This window comes from Stenella coeruleoalba, assembly GCF_951394435.1.
Source record: "Stenella coeruleoalba genome assembly, chromosome: 17".
NCBI classification, from domain to species: domain Eukaryota; kingdom Metazoa; phylum Chordata; class Mammalia; order Artiodactyla; family Delphinidae; genus Stenella; species Stenella coeruleoalba.
In genome coordinates this window covers 4163557-4187190 of record NC_137163.1, presented here as the reverse complement: position 1 = coordinate 4187190, position 23634 = coordinate 4163557, and the positions used below count along the sequence as shown (strand labels likewise).

Sequence of the window (23634 nt, the reverse complement as noted above, 5' to 3'; positions counted from 1 at the left end):
GATCACCCAGCATCTGTATCTCAGCCCCTGTGTGGACAGAACGACACCCACAGTCAGGAAGGCACGCCTCCCTTGAGGGTCTGCTGACTGTGATATGGTCTCCATCGCAGGGTGAGGAAACGGGACCCAGAGAGAGAAACTGACGTAGCATTTCCTGTTCTGAACCAGCACTGTCCCGGGATGCTGGCGCTGTGAGCCGTGGAGGACGTTAGGGCCCGATACAGTCCTGGTGCAAGGCTGGCACTCAGAGAACGCCCACCGAGCTGGAGAAACGATTGCATGCCTGCAAAATGCAAGCTCTGAGGCCTGACGTGGCAAAGCCCACCTTTGCCAGGCTAGTATCTAACGGAGGCTTCTCACTGATCGTGGACTGAGTCATCCCCTCCTCCAGGCAGGGCTCAGCTCCATGCTGGGACGCAGCAGAGACCAGACTCGGGCCCTTCCAGGAGCTTCTCCCACAGCTGGGGAGACAGTCTGCAAATGACTCATTGCACAATCGAGTCGCTGGCTTCAATGTTGCTACATTTTATGCAGGAGGACAGGTTGTGAGGAGAGAAAATAAGGGGAGGCCTGGCTTAACCTCAGAGTTAGGGGGAGGCATCCTTGAAAGCAGGACAGATGAGCTGTACTTTGAAGGACAAGCAGGGGTAGAGAGAGGGCAGTGCAGACAATGACAGGCCAGGACCAACCTGATGCCAGAAAGGCAGCACGGGGCTAGATCACACACAGGGTCTTCCCAGGCCCTTAGCTTAAGAACACTCAGAAGTAATTAAAGAGTTTTAAGATGAAGAGTAATGTCAAGATAAAATATCACTTTTCATTTTCAAAAGACCATTCTGCCTGAGAGGAGAAGAACGGAACATTAATTTTGGTGTCATCATTAGCCCTGGACTGGAGACCCCACAGGTTTCAGACCCTGGACTCATCTTTGCATCATGACCCTCTCAAATGACGTTGCAAGGCGGACACATTCACCTCAGATGAAACAGATGCCATGACTGGGGCACAGGGACCTCCCATGACTTGTGTAAGGCCAGGCACCCAGCAAACACTGAACTGGGTCTCCACTGGCCAAGACGACTACATGACTCTGGGTGGTGCTCTGCCCGCGTGTCACGCAGTGGCTGGCCCACAGTAGGTGCCGTGGATCTAAGCCATAATGATGAACGTTTGTAGTTTACTGAACGAACAGAAAAACGCAGGCATGAATGGATGGAGGATGAACACCACACCTCACGGACAGGTGAGTGTAGAAGGACCAGGGGACCAATAACGTCAACGGTAATACATGGTTAAGAACGAGGCTGAATTCCCGGGTCAGTGATTCGGCTGCTTCATTTCAGGGTGACCTCACCAGGCACTCTGTAGGCGAAATCCCTGCCCAGTGCTCAGTGGGCAACCGTGCTGACCAGAGCCTGCCCACCCTTTCAGAGGCGTCCTGGGCAGGTCTAGAAGGAGAAGCAAGCACTCACTCAGTCCTTTGCACCACAGGGAAGGCTCCCATCCGGACGTAGGAACTCTGCGCCCCGTTCTCTCTCTCCCCCAAGATCGCCTTCACACTGAACAAATCCATCAGGTCAAAACCTGTCCAAAGAGAAGAGCCAGGAGTGAGTTTGGCCAGAGGAGCCCGGGAGACAGAGGAAAAGCACATCTGCTCTCTGGGAAGGTGGCCAGCCCGTCCTGCCCTGGGGGAGCAGGATTTAAGCGTAGGGAACTGTGCAAATCCATTTCCCAGGTGAAAACAGAAACAGCAGAGGGAGGAGATGGACAGCTTCTGTTTCCATGGCCAATTGCAGGAAACAGGCAGAGACGCTGGGGTTTCCGATGAAACATGAGCCTTCGTGAAAGTCCTGGATCACAGGCAAGCATGGAGTAAGCAGTCGGCCACCATTCTGGCCGTGTGGCTGGCATTCAGGGAGCCCACGTGGGGACACCCGGCTCACACAGCCTGGCTCTGCAGGCTAAGTGGCAACTTTGGCTTTCCTTCTTGCAGCCACATTTCCGCAATTCACTTGGACTCTGCTTGAATTATAATTTAGCAGCTTTTAAACTGCATGATTTTAAAGAGCGAAACATCAGAGAGAAGAAAACTCTTCGTGACTCTGCATTAACGGAAAGGCGCGTTTCCTTTTGTCATGACTCTGAGAGAGGACCCTGCTCACTGGCCACACGAAGTAATGGAAAAGACACGAACTTTGGGCTCAGGCGAGCTGGCGGGACGGGGGTCATCCAGCTCAGTCACATATTTGTGTGATGCTGAGCGGGTTACAGAACCCGCAAGAGCCTCAGTACTCGGCTGTGACAGAGACTTGACACCCGCCACCTTGGCCGTCAAGAGAATCCCAGGCGGTCGCTCAGCCGTGGTAGGAAACCGACTCAGCAGGTCAGTTATTCACTCAGGATTCTCCACCATCAGCAGCACAAACTTATCCATGACCCCCTACAAAACCACATGGACCAGTCTGGGGGGGCTGACTTGAGTCCTGCAGCTGGGGTCCTCAGAGGAGCCCAACCACGATGCCCACACGGAGGCAACAGTGGGATGTACCAGCCTGACACTGCGTCCCTGGGGAAGGGGAACCTCGCAGCAGATGAGAGGAAGCCACCTGTGGGTGGGCACCCGGCCTCACTTGTCTCCGCATCCCCGGGCTAACACACCACTCGGCATCAGTGGCACCTAACCCATGAGACTTCAGGAAGGTTCTTGCTGTCTCCAACATTCTGAGATGCTGCCATGGAAAACAGGAAACGAGCTTGCAGGGCTCACATTAGGATGACTAAAACATCTTCTAACTAGATTCTGTCCTAAGAGACGATTTAGTCATTCAAGTTGTATTTTGAGAGCCTCTCTGTTCCAAGCCCTGTATAAGATGCTGTAAGAACAGAAAGGAATTAGCATCAATTGAGAGTTTCAGCAGCAGAGTCAGACAGGCCTGGGCTGTGTTCCTGACCACCAGGCCCTAGCTGTGTGACCTTAGGCAGGTTGCCTGACGTCTCTGAGCACCAATTTCTTCATCTGTAAAAAGGGGATTGTCTTTGCACCTCATAGGATTGTGGTGAAGCTTGGATATGATACAAAGCTCTTTGTACAGAGCCTGACATAGAGCAGGAGACCCACAAAATAATTTTCACATTATTTAGTTCCCTTTACAATGATTACAGCCTCTTCTCCCCCTAGATTCTATCCGTGGATATCACTTACGCATTCAATACATATGTTTTGAGATCCTGCTCTGTGCCAAGCATGCATGAGCACTGGAGACACCGCTGGGAGAACTGGTGCCCTAGTGGGAGGCCAATAATAAGCACATGTCCACACAAACGTAAAGGACAATTGCAGGCAGTGAGGAATAATTAAACAGGATTTGATGGGAGGTGAGCAGGGGTGACCGGGCAGGCCTCAGGGGGCGGGCCACCTGAGCAGGGGCTGTTCCAGGCCCGGGGCAGGGCCTCTGATGGTCTGGGAGGGATTCCATGCACAGCAAGGCTGTGCTGAGACTGAGGCCCTGGGGGACTCTAGGCACCGGCCCCTCCCCAGCCCCTGCCACTCTGAGGTTGCCTAGTTCTCAGGAAATGACTAGGAGTTGCCATCGTGTCATTTCTAAACAGCATCGCGCACACCAGCGAAGTAACAGAATTCATGGCACGACGTTAGACGAGATTTGGTCCTTAAGATAGAAAACATGTACCCAGAAGCTCCCTCAGGGATGAAGACAGCACACCTTGGAACAGTGTGCCCTTTAGTGCCCACTGAGGCAAACGACCTAGCCTCCCCAGAGATGCAGGGGCCCCCCAAGGGGCAGGCACCCCCCAACGTCATCACCCGCAGCTCTGGGTTTAAGGCCTCACAGAGCCCGGCGGGTCCAGCGGGATCAGCGGGTGGAATGCACTGGGCCACCCAAGGAGGGATCTCGTGAAGATCCAAAGGACCGCCCGTGCACTGTGGCCCTGGACCTGGAAGTGACCCGCAGGGCTGGGAAGCAGAGGACAGTGGGAGGGGCTGGTGCCTGGGAATGGGGTGAGTGGCCCACAAGGGTTCCATGGAAGGGACGCCGAGCGGTGAAGGGCCCGTTTGGGCTCAGGTTCTGTTCCCAGGAAAGGCAGAAGAGGCGGGCGCAGGTTTTGGAGCCGCTCTGCCCGGGTGTGAAAGCAGGCCCAGCGCCGGCCGGGCCACAGCCCGCATCCTCGCGTCTCCTTCAGCAACGAGGCAAGGGTAGGGGCCCGACTTGCAGGCTCGCCGCCTCGGGCCTCGGGGCCTCCGGGCGTCCCTGCCATCTCCCCCTGCGGGAGCAAGTGGGTCCCGGGGGGCTCTCCCGTTTGTCAGCACTCAGAGGCTCTCAGCGGCCGGGGAGCAAAAGCCCTGGAGCGGTAACTGCCTGGACACGGGGTGGGCTGTCGCGCCAGGGAAGCACCACTTTCGTTTAAGGAGGGAAAGTGGGGACAGGAGAGCATCTCAGTGAGACACACCTGGGCCTCCCTGCTCTTAGACTCCGCAGCTCCACGACTCTGCTGCAACTACTCAGCCCCTGCAAACTCCCACTTCACGGGGCTGCCCAAGGCCCACAGGGATGCGCGGGCCCCGGGGGCGCCCACTGAGTGCCGGCTCTGACTCAGAGAGCGGGCTCAGAACCCGGCGGGCACGGGCCCGATGCTGCCCACTACGGTGCCAGGCAGAAGGGCAGAGAGGCCCGCTCCTCTACTTCACAGCTCCGTCCCTGTCACTGGAAACCGCCACCTGAAGCTGGGCTTCCTTGTAGCAGTCATGTGTGGGAGAATAAAAAATAGCTTTAGAAAAGCAAACATATGCTCTACTTTCTAGTTCCACTTTCGTTGGCTTCCATGGATAAAAACAAAGACTTAAACACCACAAAACTCTGAACAACAAGCAATTAACTAGGAGGCAGCAAAGGGCGCCGAGAGAAAGATGAATTGCCTGCAATAAATAAAGGCCGGGAAGGAAAATGAAAAATGTTCCCGAGGTAAATGGACCCTGATGCGAGGCACCGCGAGATAAAGCGGCGATTGTTTAATGTAGAGATTGCAAGGATGCACCTTCCCGAAGTCACGGACTCAGCTGAACCAGGTGGTATCAGGGACACCGTGACGATCGCCCAGAGTCCTTCAAAGGTCCGCGCTGGACGAAGCTTTGCCGGACCCCCAGGCACGGAAGTTACTCCCGGGTCTTTCGTGGGTCTGGCCGAGGTGCACACGGTTAATCTGTCCCCAGGAGAAGGTGAGCAATTTGAAGGATGGGACCTGATCTGATTCATGTTTCCATCCCTAAAAAAGTAAGAGCCCTGGTTGTCGTTCTTAATTGAGGCACCGTCAGTGGAAAGAGGGAAGGAGAGAAGAAAGGAACTCACTAAACATTAAGGGCCTCCTCCATTTAGATGCCCTGTTGGCTGCTCCAATGCTCAACAGGACAAAATCCCAGCCCCAACCCCCAAAAGTTTAGTGTCTACAGAGAAACAGGCACAGAGAGAAGCTGTGTTGGTATCATGGATGGGTAAATGAGAAGGAGGGGGAATGGCTGGGCTTGTGTAACAGCACATGGAATATTTTCCCTGCCCAGCTGAGGAGCAATCAGGGAAGGCTTCCCAGAGGAGGCAAGGCCTGGCCTGAATTTAAAGAACAAATAAAATCTGGGCAGACAGAGATGGAGGGAAGGGCATCCAAGGTAACTGGATGTGCAAAGGTCACCAGACCTGAGGCACCGAGGTTCTTTCTGAGAATCCCACGATTTCGGGATGTCAGGAGCCATGGTTAGGGGAGTGAGCTAGGCAGGGGCAGATCAGGCTGGGCTCTGTCGGCCACGCGAGGCGGTTTGAGTTTCTTTCTACAGGCAGTGGGGAGCCGCGGAAGGGCTTTAAAGCAAGGGAGAAACACAATCTTGTTTCTGTGCTCGAAGACCTTCTGGCAGTGGGGATGGAGGAGGAGGCAACGGTGGGACGTACCGGCCTGGGGGAGACTGGGGAGGACTAGACTTGGAAACACAGGCCTGGGAGGAGGGAGGGAAGGGGCAGTGAGCTGAGACTATCGGAGATGCTCGTGACATGGCGCCTGTTATCTGGAGGTCGGAACTCAGGTAGGAGCAGGGAGACATTAGGATGTCTGTGGCCCAATCTCAGAGCTGGACCGTGCCCAGCACTTTCTTTCAGCTTTAAATAGCTGACCCCCCAGGAATGTTGTATAACACCTTCAGTCACTAGAATTTGCAGAACATTCGGTTTTTAGAGCTGGGAGGGGTCCTCAGAGATATCATGTCGGATGTATTGTTGCGTAAGTGGGGAAACTGAATCTCAGAGAGTCGGGTGATGGACCCAGGTCTCCAACCTGCTTTGTCTGTTCTGTTCCCCGTGCTCACTGTTCCAGCCCAGATAAGCCCTAAAAATAGCTGGAGTCATTTAAGGAACCGCCCGGAGGTGAGGCTTTGGGGAACTGCATTTTTTACAAAAGCTGCTCCGGTTACCCGACTGCGTCTAAGTTGGCAAGTGTGCGGCTCCATCTCTCCCTAACTCCGGTCTCAGCTCCAGCTGGCAGGAGCCTCTTTTCTGGTCTGGTTATAATTAGAGGAGACGATAGATCCCGCAGGCTCTCTGCTCTCAGAGCTGCACAAGCAGGGCATCTGCACCACGTGCTGATGGAGGCCCACCCAGCGCTGTGATTTACTTCCTGGGGGCCTCGGAGCCCACCAAGGGGAGGCGAGGTTCCAGGCTTCACCGGCGGCACATCCACACAGCGGATTCTGCACAGAGGGTCCTGTTTCTATCCAATCGCGACAAGACTCCTCAGCGGGATCCTCACACGCCAGAGCCGAAAGGATTTGTTCCCAGCTTGCGTAAGCACACGCGTGCACACACAGACGTGCACGCACGCACATGCGTGCACACACACGTACACACAGACACGTTCTGAATCTTCCCAGCCAGAATCAGTTATTCTTCAGTGGAAAAAAATACTGGGGGCTCTTCAGTCCGTAGAACGAGAGGAAAGCTCCTTCTGAGTTACAGACGATACAGCAGATGAAATGGTGCTCATTTGCGTCTCCTCCCTCCCTCCCCCTCTTCCTTCCGACGGCTGGATGTTAGCCCTGACTCCGCCACAAACTCAGGCAAATTACTTAATGTGTCTGTACCTGTTTCCCCAGCTACAAAAGACACAATAGTGCTGGTCTCCTACATTGTAAGGGTTAAATGAGAAAATAAGTGCAAATCCCTTGGCAGGCAAGGACGTGGTAAGCATGTAAGTGCTGGTAAGCATCAGTTATTACTATTTCTGTTATTAATGGTATGACTGTCGTAACTTCCCTTCTGTGAACAGACACACTGGATAATGAATTATTTAGGGGAGGTGCCGTTACGAGGGATTCATCGCTCAGGAAGCCCGACATGGACGATGCAGCAAGGTAAAGATCTGCCTTCCAGGGTGACCTCAGCGGAAGTTACTCGGGGGCAGAGCCGGCAGAGGCCCAGCCAGGCTCGAGGGATGGAGAATACATTACCCAGAGCCAGAGCTCCGCTGGGTAGTACCGAGGCAATCAGTGGGGACATCCGTGCTCCCAGCAGTTTTGCCCTTTGGACGGTGACTCGGCTATAAATATTTTCACTTCAAGGTAGCTGCATTAACACAGTGACTAGGATGGAAGTCATCTTGCTCTCAGGAGTTAGACAAAGACATCCTGATAGAGAGAGTAAGCACCTCACTGAGCACTGACTACAGCCCAGGCGCTCCCCGCAGAAGTGCTAGTTTATCCGGGAGACGCTCGATGGAGGAGAAGGGTCAGCAGGGAGGGAGGCACGGCAGCTGACGAGGAGAGCAGCACCAAGCCGGCTGCCCCCTGAGGGGAGCTGCCCCCTGTGGGGACGTGCTGGCAAGTGGGTCAAGGGGCCGGGTGTTTCTTTACCGACGCTCACTGCTTGAGGGCTGGGTTACTCCCGAGGGGTGTTAATCCTCTGGCACGTTTCACCTGCCGCGCACACAGGGAGCACAGCCTTCTGCTGTTCTAGAAACAACCCTGAGGCGCCAAGGTGCAGACGCTGGCGTGTCCGCATGGGCAGGCGAACCCGGGCAAGCTCCCTGGGGAAGGGGCGGAGCACTGCAGCACCTACAAGACACCGGGTTCTGATGGCCCGGGGCTCACTGCCTTGGATGGGAGACTGACTGCACTGGTTAGAAATGGACCCGAGATGCTTTGGGGTGGAGACACGGGGCTCCTGACGGGGCCGGCGTTGGTGAGGGGAGCAGGGCTGGTGTCCTGCAGGGAGGAGAACTTCCCTGAGATCATGTACTTGAAGTGTTCAGCTGGACGCCCGGGAGGAGCTAATGGACGCTCATCACCATCGGGACGAGGGGGCCGGCTCAGCGTCCCCTGCGCACTCAGTTACCCAGTCGTGGTCGCGTTCAGAGACAGCCTCCGCGGAGTTTATTTCTGCCGCTGGCTCCGCAGTCGTGTGTCTCTGTGTTCCCTCATCCGTTGATTCACTCATGTATTTATGACTCTGATTCACTCCCAAATGCATTTATTTATTCACCCTTTGCCCGGCTGCCAATCACTCACTCACCATGTCACTCACTCCACTGCATTCTCTACCGACCCTACAGCATCACCACCTGCTCCCAGAGGGAACACGTGAACGGTCTTCCCTGTTGACGGTTCGTTGACGGGAGCTGCTACCTGTACAGCTCAGACCATCCTATTAGGACTTCGGTGAAGGACAGGAATGAGGACAGCACCAGCAAGGCTACCCTTGAATCAAGGAGGGTCATGGTCAAGTCCAGCAAAAAGCACAGAAAGCAAGCCGTGTAGGGTGGCTGTTACTCTCTTACCTGTGATTTCCTTGGTTTCGCCATTGGTGTGCTTAAAGCGATCTCCTTCTACACGAAGGCTGGGGCAGAGCACGTCTGAGAAAAGCAAGAGGAAACAGAGATCGATGAGCAAACGCAGCCCACGGTTCCTCCAGGGCACGTGACGTCATTGGGACCCTGCGCCAACCCCCCTGCATGCAGGACGTCCAGGATGGGGCAGACGCAGAGGCAGCGCCACATTGACGGAGTGTTTCATTTACTCCCAAATGTACTTGTTAAGCATCGGCTCTGCTAATACTGTGCTCATACGGGGATGAGATAAGAACAGGCATGGTCCCCACCCACAAGGAGCTCACAGTCATCCATTAGAGGGAGTCAGACACGGAAATCCACACGATCAATGGGGTCATAAGTGACAGAAATGGGTCTGGGTTGCTAGGGCACTAAGGACTCTGATCCAACACCTAGCCCAGCCTGGGGAGGTCAGGGAAGCTTTCCTGGAAAGGCGATGTTTGAGGTTTCCCTTAAAGGAACAGTAAGACTCAGCCAGATGGACAAAAGACCAAAAGGCGATCCAGGCAGAGGGAACTTCATTCATAAAGGCAGGAGCTTATAGATGAAAATCGCAAGCCAGCAGGGTGTCGATGAAACAGGAAACGTGCTGGGGGCCCACCTACAAGGTGTCTGTTATGCCGCCCCAGGGAGCTTTAGGTGCAATTCCAGAAGCAGGCGTAAGCCCAGAAGAAGCAAGACTGCTCAGTTACACAAAGGCAATGGAGTCAGTCACACAGTGAAAAATACTTCATTATACGATATTACATAAACGCCTTATTATACGATATTACGTAAATGTCTTATCTGAATGTCTTCATGATTTCTCACTTAAAAAAAAAAGTTGGAAGGAAAAGGGATTCTTCCAGTTGCCCTAAAATTCCCAGAAAGAAACTTACGGTTTCCTTCAAAGGGGAAAGGATAGGGGAGGGATAAATTAGGAGTTTGGGATTAGCAGATACAAACTACCATATATAAAATAGATAAACAACAAGGACCTACTGTATAGCATAGGGAACTATATTCAATATCTTATAATAACCTATCATGGAAAAGAATCTGAAAAAGAATATGTGTGTGTGTGTGTGTGTGTGTGTGTGTGTGTGTGTGTAACTTAATCACTCTGCTGTACACCTGAAACTAACACAACATTGTAAATTAATTATACTTCAATTTTTAAGAATCCCAGAGAGAGCACCAACTGTCAACGTTAAGGTTCCAGGCCCAAGTGTTGGGTCCACTGCAGGTCTCCTAATCTCTCTGTCGGTGTCAGTACGTGTGACGTGGGACACCTTACAAAATACACACTTGTTGCAGGGCTGCTTGGAGGACGAAGCAAGATCAAGCCGTAACAGGACTTAAATGAAGCACCGGAGGCAACTTAGTACAAATACTGCCCTGCCCTTGAAGCAATCTGGTTACTATATACATTATTATAATAATCACACGTTATTAGGCAGTTCTGTCATCCCATCAATTCCACGTGCAGTAATCTCTTTTCATACGTTTTCACAAATGTTTCACTGCGGGACCAGTTTGAGGCCCCTTTTCCAATCAGCACTGAGGGGAAAGAATGAGATCCTCCCTGATTTGGGAGGAGGTATTTTTAATGTTTATCCCAAAGGCACCAGAGGTCTGACAAGCCCCAAGGAAGGAGTTATTTTGGAAAGAGCACGGAGTTGTCTGTCTAGAACCAGATATGCAAGAGGATGCCAGCAGCGCGCAGCATTTAGACGGCGCCACCCAGGACAGCGGCAGCTGCGGGTGACGGCCAATTGCTTTAAGGCTGGCAGGCTGCCAGAGGGACTGGCTGGGACCATGCGTCATCTAAAATGAGTTGACTCAGAAGGTTCTAGCCTTGATTATGAGCAAACCTCTGGAGGCTGACACCTGGAGCTCAGGGCAGGCAAAGCTACTGAGCCTTGTCTCTGCCCTGACTCCCAAGCCGGGACGGTCAAAGGCAGTCCGAAAGCTACGACCACAGAAAAGACTGAAACGTTTCAAAGACGTTAGCGCTTGCCCAAACTGCTTTAAGAAATCAGTCCCCAAACCACCTGCCAATCTCCTTTTGGGGCCATCACTAAGCCTCATACACTCCAAAGCCTCAAGGGGGAATTTAGAGCTGACTTAGTAGGTCAGGACAAATGGCTCCCAAAAGACATATGGGAACATATGTTTATGTATGACTGATTCACTTTGTTATAAAGCAGAAACTAACACACCATTGTAAAGCAATTATACCCCAATAAAGATGTTAAAAAAAAAAAATACCCCCTGCAGCCGGGCTCCCCAGGGAAGATGGGGCCCCAGAGGCTCACCTCTAGGCAGGGAGGGAGGTTAGCATCCCAAGTCCCTCTCAGCCCGTGACTACCTCCCTTTGGCCAAGACACGCCCACCTCTTGGGTAATGATCTATTTATTTCCACGTTAACTCATTTATTCGAACTAAAATACTTACAGAGCTCCAGACACATTCCAGGCACTGAGCTAGCTCCAGGGACACATAAGTGGGATAAGACACCGTCCCTATCTTCAGGGCACTCGTGGGCTGTGAGAGGACTGGGAGCAGGCACGCTCAAGGAAGCGCCCGCGCTGCCGTGACTCTCCTGTGTCCCCGCTTCCCAGGCCCCTCCTCCTCAACCCTGCTGCCACTCACCCTAGCCTGGGTAAGGGCCCCCCGGCAGCGCCCGTGTCCTAGAGCCGGCGGCACCATGCTGAAGGCACTGACTGGCGTGGCTGCCTCCCCGGTGGGTCTGGACACCCAGCTGAGCCTCAGTCCAGCTGTACGTCCACTGCCTTCACGGCTCCAGGCACAGAACAGGCCTCGAGTCTGTGCTGAACAGAACGACCAGTGCCGCCTGAGCCAAGCAGTAAAGGCTGAGCGGCGGCCTGGACGCCTCTGGGGCGTGGGCTGCGTCATGATGTCGACAATCAGGTGAGAAGACTGCACAGGCTCCAGGACTCCTGCCACTGAGGTGTCGCATACACTGCTAGCTGCCACCCTAATACCCATGCCCCACTCCTTCCTTGCTAAAAGAGCGTCACTTTTATTCAGAATGGCAGCATTTTCCGCCTATGGAGAAAAGCTGTGGCTGGTTGGTCTAAGCCCATTATGGTAATTCTGTTCCCCACCTTTCCAGCCACCCTTCCAGCGAGGGATGGACCTGTGACCCAGCTCTGGCCAAGGACATAAATACCAGAGCGTGCTTGGTTGAGAAGGCGTGGTGTCTTAAAAAGCTTTGGTTTCCCCAATGTAAGGGGACAGATAGGTAGACGGGATTGGCAGGCGTACTTTCCCTTCTTCCTCCTTCAAACGTGGGACATAACATCTGCAGGACTGTCTAGAATTGAGGAGAGAGGAACTCCAGCTACCCCCAAGCCTAGGTGAAAAGCGTAAGAAAAAGAAACTCATTTTCCTGGTAAAGAAACTACTGACAAACTGGATTACCTTCACTTATCCAATCAATACAGATTTACAGGTAATCATTCAGGGTCAACATAAAAAGCAGTTCTGGAATTAAGGATAAGGGTAAGTTCTCAGGAATCAAAACCTGTGCTGAATTAGCTCTTGCTTAGTTGGCCGGTTTTCCTTCTTGAAAGTGTGAAAACAAAGCAGACATGGCTGATTACAAAGCCCCTGCTCCCCTGGAGTTCATGTGCTGTCACCCACTGCCACTCGTATTCCCTCAGCTTCCAGGAAGGCAGAACATTCTAGACCTCTGGAGAGCAACGAGATCCCTTTCCACAGGAGGAGCTCTTTCTCACCAGAAACCTTCGACAGAGGCCGAGTCTTGGTTCATCAGGGCGGCTGCTCCCAGAGGGACACACCATGAACTCACTGCACTTTCCCGGGAAAAACGCTTCCAGTTGCCCTCAGTCTACCACATGGCAAAAGGGGAGAACGTGCTTGAGCATCAGGGGAGGAGGGTTTGCACCAGGCGGTCTCTGCTTCATGCTGAACACCCAGGCCCTGTCTAGAGAAGGTGTGTCATGCTGTCCCCTGGCTCCCAGCCAAGAGTCTCTCCAGCTGGAGAAACGGGTGTTGGCGATTACAGAGTGCCTACTGTGTGCCGTTCACCCACCTGGAAATTCTACCCACAGCAACCATTCGAGGAGGTAGACGTTGTTTCCGTTACACAGATGTTAAGAACTGAGGCTAAGAGAGGTTAAGAAACTCACCAGATAGGAGGAGTATCTGGGTTTGAATAAAGGCCTACCTGTGTCTAGAATGGAGGAGTGGAGATGGTTCCCCGGCCTAGCTGAGCAGCAGCAGGAGAAGCAAGGAGCAGAGCGCCGAGGGAAGAAGGAGTCACTGCCCATCCATCACCTCCTGGCAGTCACTGCTGAGCGCAGCTAACCACAGATGGGATGATGACATTCCAAGTGGGCAGGGGAAGAGGCGGAGGAGGAGAGAGATGAATCAGACCCCCCGCAGACTCACGGCACAGTTCCTCCGCGGCTCCGAGGCCAGCCAGGAAGTCGTCCACACACCCCCACTTTGGAGAGCCAGGCCCCAAGGCCCCAGGGTCGATTCGAATAATTTGAATTGTAAGGGCTTCCAAGACTGCGTGCCCACACGTCCAGGTACTGCGCTGGGTGCATGATGTGGACAGTTTCTGCTCTGCCGGGGGATGGAGTTACCGCCTGGTCAGGAGACAGATGCAGAGGGCTTGCTCTGCACAGACCTTGTGCTAGGCATGTCGAATCCATCAGCACGCTGACTGACCACCCCCGCTACAGCTTTACGGGACAGGTGCTGCTGTTTGCAGATGTAGAAAGAAAGGCACACAGAAGTCAGCAAGATGTCCAAGGCCACAGAGCTGGCAAACGGCAAAGTCAGAGTGCTGGCCCCAGCCTCTGGCTCTGGACCACTACAGCATGCAGTCTCTCCAAGGTCACCTGCCCAAGGCCACACAGCACAAAGGCGCCCAAGTCTGTCTCCAAAGCCTGCAGGGACAGCCAGCCAGCATGCCACTCCCTGAGGCACCCCTCTGCCTCTGGACACCCCTGACATGTACAAGGGGCCCCCTCGCTCTGCACCCAGCGGTTTCACGTGCTCTCCGAGTTCTACCCATCGGGTCCGTCTGCTTGTGCCCACTTACACCTGGCTCTGGGCAGGGCACTGGGGAACCCGGGGTGGGCAGACGGCAAGACCCTGCCCTAGAGTGTGTCCTCTGCCGGCACCAAACCCAGAACAGGTCTTTCACAAAAGCCGGTTAGGTGTTTCAAGACAGTCAGCGAGCGTCCTCCTCTCTCCAATCTTCTCCAGCTGAGCAAGCCTGGCTCCCTGGCAGCTCTCTCACCCGGAGGAGAAAGAGCAGAAAGAATCAGATCCTGACGGGAGCAGTTAGGAATCTAAGCGCACACGCACTGTAGCCTCACAGCTCCCGAGGGCACGGCTAAGGCACGTTCCTGCCAACAGATGCCAGTATGCAGCGAGCGTCCTGTTTGACACATGTCAGTGTAGTTATCATGTCCGTTTTTCAGATGAGAAAACTGAGTCTAAGAGAGCTCAGATGACCTGCTCAAAGCACACCCCTAGTTAGTGGTGGAAACAGAATTCAAGCTCAGTATGACTCCAGCACTCTCCTACTCGCTACGACAAACTGACGTATATACACAGCGGTCTGGAAGAACATATATGACACTTAAACTAACTGTGGTTACCTCTGGGGGGCAGAACTTGAAGTGGTTTTTATTTCCTTTTTGCCTTTCTGCATTTTCAAATTTGTTTTAAAGGTCTGAACATGATTCACTAGTACAGTATTCGCAGGTTATCAGTGTCATTCTTTTCTTTTTAACATCTTTATTGGGGTATAATTGCTTTACAATGGTGTGTTAGTTTCTGCCCCATAACAAAATGAATCAGTTATACATATACATATGTTCCCATATCTCTTCCCTCTTGCGTCTCCCTCCCTCCCACCCTCCCTATCCCACCCCTCTAGGTGGTCACAAAGCACCGAGCTGATATCCCTGTGCCATGCGGCTGCTTCCCACTAGCTATCTACCTTACGTTTGTTAGTGTGTATATATAGTGTCATTCTTTTTTAAACGTAGGCCTGAGCCTTGCCCTGGGGCCCTCTTTGCTGAGGCAGCAGGAGGCTCTAGGGGAGGGGGCAGCGGGATGGCCAGGGACTGGCAGGCAGCCATGAGGGCTGTTTGCAGAGGTGAACTGGAGCCCCGGAGGACAGCTGGTGCAGACATCCCCAGGAGGTCTGGGGGATGGCGGGGGCCTTGTGGGGCTCAATATGCACTTCTGGACCCAAGAGCTACCGGTCAGGGGGACAGGCCCCCATTTTCAAGGGAGCCACCATGGAGACAGACAGACAGACAGCTGGACAGACAGCCGGACAGATGGGAGAGAGCTCTGTGCCACGGCCAGCAAATACCTGCAGACGCTGGGAGGGTTCACTAGTGGGGGCCGAGGACACAGGGACACCATAACAAGCAACGAGCACTTCTTTGGAGTCACTAAAATCCTGGCGCACGTCATGAGCTCCCTGCAGCTCTCAGCAAGGGCAGTAGGGGGCCTCTCTCTACCCATTTGCGAAATGGTGAGGAAGAAAAGGGAAGTGCTGGACCTACCCTGTGCACCACCTACCAGCTACTTTAGACAGTTATGTGCTCTGATTTCACAGCAACCCTGCAATATGGGCATGCTGATGCATGGGGAAGCCAAAGCTCAGAGAGGTTAAGTAATTTATCCAACATCACACAGCCAGCAAGTGGCAGAGGCAGGAATCAAGCCAGGTAGTGAGGCTTGGACATCGGGCGCTGGACCACTATTCTACACACACATCTGAGCATTAGAAAGCACCCTGGGTATGAGTATAATAATAACCAGCCAGTCATCGGATAGCTCCACTGCCTCGAGGTCACACACAGGGTCTCAGCCAATGCTCTCACAGGGCAGATATTCACATCCGTTCTTTACAGGTGAACAAGGAGCTTTCCCCGTTGTTAAAAAACACACACACACAAAAACAAAAAAAAACACCTGAAAATTGTTATTAGCTGCATCCCAGGGCCATGGTGTGGACCGTGTGAGGAACAAAGAGGACAACCCAGGGTCCAGGTTCCACCTCCACCTCCTATTCTAGAACTTTCTGGAGATTCCCGGCCTGCATTTCCCTTCTAGGTCAAAGTGAATTGGCACCTGCTGCCTCCCCAGAGGCCCCACATCCCCTCAGTGGTCGATGCCCACCTCCCAGGTCCCTTAGGCTGGAGGGAGGGTGTGGTCAGGGTGCCCAGTCTATGGGGGAATGAAGGCTAAGTGTTTTAGAGGCAGCCTGATGGTAAGAGACAAAATACTGGTAGAAAGAACCCTCCCCTCCGGGGCCTGCTGACAGCAGGATCACCGGGTCTGGGAGAGCAGGGCCACCCATCCTCTGTCTCAGGAAGAGCACGCACGGCGTGAGAACAGTGAGAAGGAGAGGCTACCGGGCGCCCTCCCGCCCGAGCACACGCCTGCCTGCTGGGGTACAGTGAAGCGGGGACAGGGCCAGAGGGGGAAGTGCTCCCCAAGGCTGGGGAGGGGCAAGGTCTGGAGTCTGCAGACACCCACCACCCACGTCAGTTTCTCCTTCTGTGTCTGTTTCCAGACCCAGAAACAGGCATAGAAGTTTGTGGGATTTTTCCCCATCCAAGGTCATCCCGAAGACTACATGGCCCAGTGGGTGAGGAATTCACGGCCTGACGCCTGGCACCCAATTCGAGCTTGTTCGTTCCTTCACTCACTCAGCCAACATGTATTTGCACAGCGCCCGACCCATACGTCCTGCCGTAAGTAGCAAACGTGTAAACACGCAGGTGAGGGGCCCACCCTGTTGGAGTGACTAGCCAGACAGAGGAGAGGGCAGCGAGGAAACACACAGACAGACACAGAGAAGCGAGCCAGCTGCCACGAGTGATCAGTGCTGCTGGGGACACGTCGGTGATGTGGGGGCCAGGATGCGCGTGGGGTGCGCCGGCCTGGGAAGACCTCCTGGCTTGGTGAGCTCTGGGCCGGGAGCTAAGAAGGGCGCGAGCAGCCCGGGAAGAGCAAAGGGAAGAAGGTCCCGGCGAGTGCAGAGCCCTGAGGAGGAAGGGGCTCGGCTGGCCCAGAGCGGGGAGGGGGACCGAGCCCAGCAGCAAAGCCCAGGGCATGGAGGGAGGAGAGGGGGGTCAGGGGAAGCCTCTTAACCCTGGGCTGCGTCTGTAATTCAGGGCAGGGAAGAGATGGCTCTGCCCGGATACAAGGGGGCCGTGATCCAGGCCAGGGGCAGTGAGACTCCTGCGAAGAGGGTGTGGTTTCGATTGTCCCGGGCTACTTGGACCTCCTTCCCTCCTGGGGACTGTCCCGTGGGCAGAGCACCAGTAGGTGTCACCAGAGACTGCGAGGACCTCCTGTAGGACTGGCAAAAGGAGCCTGGGGCACTGGGGCGGCAGGAGGTAGGCAGAGCCCTCGGCCAGCCTGAACAGGTGCCAGGGCCCAGCTCAGCCCAGCAGTGACCTTTGGCACCTGGTGTCTGAGAAGCACCTAAATGCAAACCCCCTTCCCTTCACGCCACGTCCGACGACTGCCTGCCATGCACCTGGCGCTGAGCCGAGCCAGGGCACACGCTAAGGGGCCCGCGGAGCTCAGGGAGCTGCCGTCCAGCAGACAAGATGGAAACTGGTCAAGTAAGGCCTTGATGTCTCCAAGAACTCTGTGATTATAACCCCTGCAAGGTACTGAGGCCAGTGGGGGCATGAAAACAGTGGGATCAAAGGGTGTCTCCACTGAGATTTGAGGGATGAGTCAGGCGAGAAGGTGAGAGCGGGAGGAGGGTGACCCATCAGGGGTGCAGGCCAGGGCCCGAGGGTCAGGGAGCATGGACACATGGCCAGAATGGCAGACAGAGAGATGAGGTGCAGCAGGGGCGGGGCCGGGAGGGGTGGGGGGTGATGGGTCCTGGCAGGAGGTGCCCCTCGGCCTGGGGGCCTGACACTGGCGGGCAGGGGTGGAGGAGGACGGACCGGTGAGGCTACCACAGTGGATACTGGCGGCTTCGAGCCATGCGGCGGGGGCCAAGCAGGGAGGGGTGCTCAGGCCCTGGTCTCTCTGGAAAGCAGAGTGGGCAGGCTGGTGGCCTAATGGGTGAGGAGTGCCCCAGAAAGAAAGAATGTTCTGTCCTGAGCATCTGGAACCCTGCAGGAAGAACCCATCTGGAACCAGAAAACACAAGTCCAGTTTCCGACGCTTCATGTTTGAGATGTCTCTTAGACACCTAGCAAGCAACGGGATCTGTGAGCCTGGCTTTCAGACTCCAAAACAAAGCTCCAGGCTTTTGATGTGGGAGTTGCTCCTTTGTAGACACAGCCTTTAAAGCGCTGGGAATGGAAGAGATGGTTCAGAGATGGAGACAGAGGAGAGAAGAGGTCCCAGGGTAGGTCCCAGCCTCCAGCTTTGCATGTCGGGACATGAGACCCGACCAGCAAAGGAGGCTGAGAAGGGGATGCGGGCGGGCCAGCAGGGGCAGAGAGGAGGCGCGGAGGTCCAGAGGAGGGAGCGTTTCAGATTACAGGATTAAGAGACCGGCCTGCAGAGTAACAGAGTTCATAACCAGGGACCCAGAGCTCAAGCCCAGGCGCGTCCCACTCCAGCATCACCCCGCTTTGCGCTACAGCAGCTGCCGTGTGGATGGCCAAGGAGGAAAGGCCTCGTGGGGGTGAACCTGTGTTTTCTGTGCGTGGCACCGTCTTTTCCAACCCTCCGAGGCTTGTTTGCTCGATTCTAGAACTGAACCCACACTCTCAGTATCTACCCTTCAGGGTCCTGGCAGGCACTGGACAAGAGAACGCACACGCAGCGCCAGACTCAGTCCCAAGGCTGCCGTGATCTCACCCAGTCACGTCCTCCTCCTGCCCACTCACCCCAGGACCGAACCCAGCCTGCCGTCCTTCCCAGGAACCCGGAGCTTCCGCTGGACCAGAGCGGGGAGGGGCACCCCCAAGGCTTTCTCCCATGGCGCAGGGTCCCCAGGGAGCGGGCTGCTGAGCAGGGAGGAGAAACAAGGCAAAGCAAAACCCTCCCTCCTCCTACGTGGGCTCGGAGTAGATGGAGAAATATAAAACCAAATAAGTGGCAAAATGGGAATTTATCACGTGAACGCGCGGAAGGGTTGACGAGACTTCCCGTGGCCCGTGGAGAGGAGCTGAGACCTTCCGCCAGGAAGGCGCAGGGAGAAGGGGAGCCCACGGCGGGAAGAGGCCTCAGGAGCCGCGGCTCCGGGGGCAGTGCTGACCTGCGTGTGACCAGGACAGACCCCCCCCTCCCCTCCGTCTCAGGAAAGCACAGGACTGGCTGAGGGAGCCCCACGTCTCCCCACAGGCACATTCCCGGCCCCTGTGGTGTCTGTGCTTCTCACGGGAGATGGGCAAACAACATACGACGCTATTCATTCTGTCTACTTGCGGCCATATCCTCTCCATCAGCATGTGGCCTGGGTCAGACCGTGCCCAGACTCAGGGTCGTGTCCTCAGAATCAGAGCTCCGGTGACCGAGGCAGGCCACAGGGACAGGAGCCCCCAGAGGCAGCGGGGCCGAGCTCAGCCGTCCACTGCGTCAGGCCCCTGAACGCCTGTGGGAGCAGGCAGCAAGGTGGGGACCTCTTCACCGGTTCCCAGGGCACTGGACAGGGGTGGAACTAGCCAGCCCTGATGCTCCTTTGCTCCTGGCCCCTCTGCCCGAGGGCTGGTGGAGGTGGCTTCCTGGAACGGCCATGGGCTGCGTTCCTGCGGGGACCCGGGGGAGGCTGCTGGGACGTCACGGCCAGATGGCAACGAGGGGCAGCCGGTGTGGCCCGGCTCCCCCCGCCCCCAAGACAAGTCCAGCGGTGAAGGCAGAGCTGTGACTGGAGACGGGGCTGAGGCCTGCAGGAAGGGTGGGGACATCCAGCGCACACACCCCAGACGGGGGCCCCGCCCACGCCTCTCCCAGCCCCACCCCGGGCCGCCCACTGCACACGGCCGCCTCCTCTGGGGGTGTGCGGAAGAGGGGCCGGCTGGGGGTGGGCACACGGGGGTCACCTGCCTCTGTGCCCCTCCACGGCTGTGGATCCCCACCTGCGGCCCGGGCTCTGCTTCACCTGCCGACGCCACACCTGGAGCGTGAAGCTGCTGGAGCTTCCTCTCCTCCCAGTTCACCTCAGCCGGCTGCCCAGCCCGTCAGCCCCTGCTCCTCACGAGAGCACCACTGCGTGCTGGGCCCTCCCTCCGTTCAACTCTACTCACTTTCCCCTAACTTCCAGCCGCCCTCCCGCCCACCCCGCCCCGGCCCTCAGACCCCGTTCTTGGGGGGTCGCCCACCCTGCCTCTTCAGCTCCGCCCACCCCACCTGCCCAGCCGCTGGGCTGCGGCTCCAGCTCACGTTCCCTCTCCATCTTGATCCTGGTGGCACTCATCCGTTCTGTGGTGTAAGGCGTCGTCACCTTAACCTCCGCTCTGCTCTGCGGCAGGGCTGGGAAGAGGACAAGGCCAGCAAGGGCCCGAGGCCCACACCTAACGAGCCGCACCCCAGCTGCCCACCTGGAGGGCGCAGGACCTCGAGAGTGAGTCTCCTTAAACCCGGAGCCTCACCGGCCTCAGCTGCACCCCACCCTGTTTCTCTGGGTCTCATTAATGACCTCGAAGCCACTGCAAACACGAGGAGCTCAAAACAAGGACACGCTTGCTCCTGCCGTCCCACTGCTCCATCAGCGTCCCTGACCTCCGCTACCCACTTCCGCCTCAGAGGAGGCTCTCTAGGCTCTCGGGACCTGGGATCCGGCTTCCCCACCTCACAGAACTCAGAGGAGTGAACGCCCTGGGGATGAAATTTCACCAGCAGAGACAGGCAAGAGCCAGCAAATGAATTCCCCACCCCTCCCCCCGCCCCATCAACTATTCTGAGGGTGCGGATTCCACGAGGGCCTTTCTGCCAACATCCTTCCTGACTCACCCCAAGCTCTGGGTCGGGTGCAGCCGCCGGCACCTCAATAGTGCACCAGCCCCTCCCCTCCCGAGCCCCCCTCCTCCCCTTCCCCACACTCCTGCAGCCCTGGGATGCAGCGCCCAGGACGAGAATCTAAATTCTGCCCCAGGGCACCCTGGACTCCTCCCACTGCCCCTGCTTTCTCTGTCCCCTCGTTGCATCCGTCCTCCACCCAACAGCTCCGTGAATGGAACTCATGAACAGGTAGCACCGTGCTCTGGACAGTAGGGTACACGCCGTGTGTCAGCATTCACCAAGCTGGACACTTCAGATACGCCCCGCTTTCGGAAGGTTGCCTATGTCTCACTATAAAACGTAAAATGAAACAAGGTCTTCAACGGCTTGGCATTCAACTCAGAATAAAACTCCTAACACTTCCCACAGACACAGGACCCCATCCAGGTGCTGGCCTCCGCCCACAGTCTCACCCTGTCCCTCCCCGATCTGCTCCAGGGCACAGGCTCCCTGGTTTCTCGGTTCCTTTATATAACCCCAATCCCGTTCCTTTACATGAAGTTTCCTCTGCCTGGAATTCTCTTTGCGGGCCTTCTTCCTGGTGTGCCCTCAGAGGGCCCCCAAATCACCAGGCCTACAGCAAATCCCCTCTTGTTTGTTCTTAGCCTCCCTGGTTATGTCTGACAGAGGGCACTTACTAAAATTTCCTGCTAGAATTTTCACTTATGTTTCAGTGCTTTTTCTATGGTTTTGTTCTCCCCTGAGATAGAGGGTATGTTTATCCCACGAACTCCCAGACGCCCCTGACCTGCAGTCACAGTTTCCAGCTCACGGACAGCATTTCATCAAGAGTTCCCGGACCCACGAGTAAAATGCTGTAACAAGGCCACCAAGTGAGTTTTCTCGTCCCCATGTTTCAGACAAGGACACTGAGAGTCAGAGCACCCAGGTGCTTCCTCAAGGACAAGTGCCCGGCACCTGCTCTGTGTCAGGCGCTGCTGGAAGCACTTTCATACTTTAACATATTTAATTTTCATAGGAGAAGGTGGGACTAGTGCACCCATTCTACAGATGAGGAAGCCAAGCACAGAAGTTAAGTAGCAAGTAAAGAGATGAAAATGGCAAACACAGGACTTCAAGCCAAGGTCCATCAGCCTAAACATCCAAGCACTGACCTATGATACAAACTGCTGGGCCTCAGAAGTTGAGATGAAAAAAGAGAAAAAAAAAAAAAAGAGAGGGAGAGGGAGGGAGGGAGGGAGGGAGGGAAGGAGGAAGAAAATTCTCTAGTGCTCAGAACTTTAAAAGATCTGCACATTCACTACAGGTTTCCTGGCCCTCCTTTTTTTTTTTATGCTCAAGGCCCTTTGTGGCCTCCAACCAACAACAGTCTCACGGACATCACGCTGGACACCACTGGCCAGGCCCTGCTCATCCGCCCAGTGACGATGGAAAAGGCTGCAGAGGCTGACTGTTGACACCGGGATCCTCAGCGGCTGAGCCAGGGATCCTAGTGAGGTGTTTCTGGTCATCCCTCCCTGAAGGTGGGCTGTGGTGTCAAGTTCATGCAGAGCAAGGAGAGGGGGGAGGGGCGGACTCCAGCCGGCCTGGGCCGATCTCCCTGTGACCCCAGCACCTCTTCAGCTTTGGTGTCTGGGGCCTGGTCTCAAGGGATCAAGGTCGCTGCAGTCCATCTTACCTCTAAGTTCCAGTACGCAAAGCAACAGTGCTGAACTGGTTATTTTCACTTTCTAGGCCAAGATTTTTGCCTCCGGGACCGGGAGGAGGCTGAGACCGTGGAGAGGGCACGGGGCTCGCTGCGCTGCACCCCCAAAGGCGGCTCTGCTTTCTCTGCGCTCTGGCTGAGGCTTCTCTGAAGTGGGCACGTGGGGACCGGGCCTAGACTTAACTCGGGTCTCAGGGTCCACAGATAGCTGTGGACTCTTTGCCGCGTGCCCGCGGGGGAGATGCCTCCCGCGCACACCACGCAGCCGGCGGACAGCAGAGCTGGGTTTACAGCCCGGGCCTGCCGGATTGCAGAAAGCATATTCTTTCAACCCCATTTTGTTGCCTCCCTGACAAAAAGGAGACAAAGAGAAAACAGAGCAGGGAGGACAGGCCAAGGGACCACGCCCACTCAGACCCCATGCTGCTCTTCTAAACCACTCTGGACTTCCTCGCCCAAGCAGCCCACTCCCACTGCCAGAGGTACAGCGGTTCCCACCTGTTCTCCTGAGAGCGGATCATGCAATCCCCGGGCCCAGGGGCTGTGAGGGGCGGCCGTATGTGGGGTTTGTGGGCAGAGCTTGACCTCGTATCCTGGGGTGTCCTTGCCCCCATGAGGCCCCCATGAGTCAAGCCCAAGCGAATAGGACGTGTGAAAAGAAGGGGGCTGGGTGGGCTGGGGCCAGGGTGTGACCTCCCGGGCCACCGTGTCCTGGATGCCACTGGAAGGGGAGGTAACCACCCGTCTCCCAGGCCCACGCTGGGCGGATGGGACGTGTTTCCCGGGACAGTTTTTACACTTGATGGGTGGCTTATAACACAGACTGCACAGCAGGCAGGCTTCCCCTTGCTCTCCTGCCCCAGGCTCATGGGTCAGCGCCGCCCCCGTGCCGTGCAGGGTTCAGTCAAGGCGAGCAGAGGTCACTGGAGGTGATCAGCCCTGCATCCCAACCTCCTGTAACTGAGGTTTCCACTCCCTCTGCCAGCACAGGCTGCTCTGGCCCATGGGTGCCTCGTGGGCAGCCTAGCCTGAGCACAGGGCAGAATCTGGGGCCCAAGGCAGACGCGGGTGCAGCAGGAAACACCCAGGCCGGGCCCGCCCTG

General features: G+C 55.7%; 1 protein-coding gene across 4 annotated transcripts in view; it reads right to left on the bottom strand.

Moving 5' to 3' along the window:
• COL22A1 (collagen type XXII alpha 1 chain) overlaps window positions 1–23634 on the bottom strand; it is a 261534-nt gene that overhangs the window by 198126 nt on the left and 39774 nt on the right. For all 4 annotated transcript variants that reach the window (XM_079902136.1, XM_079902139.1, XM_079902138.1 and 1 more), the window contains exons 4-5: window positions 8827–8901; window positions 1473–1584 (exon numbers count right to left, since the gene is read on the bottom strand). In XM_079902136.1, coding sequence (XP_079758262.1) covers window positions 1473–1584; window positions 8827–8901 — 187 coding nt within the window. The remainder of the gene's footprint in view (window positions 1–1472; window positions 1585–8826; window positions 8902–23634) is intronic.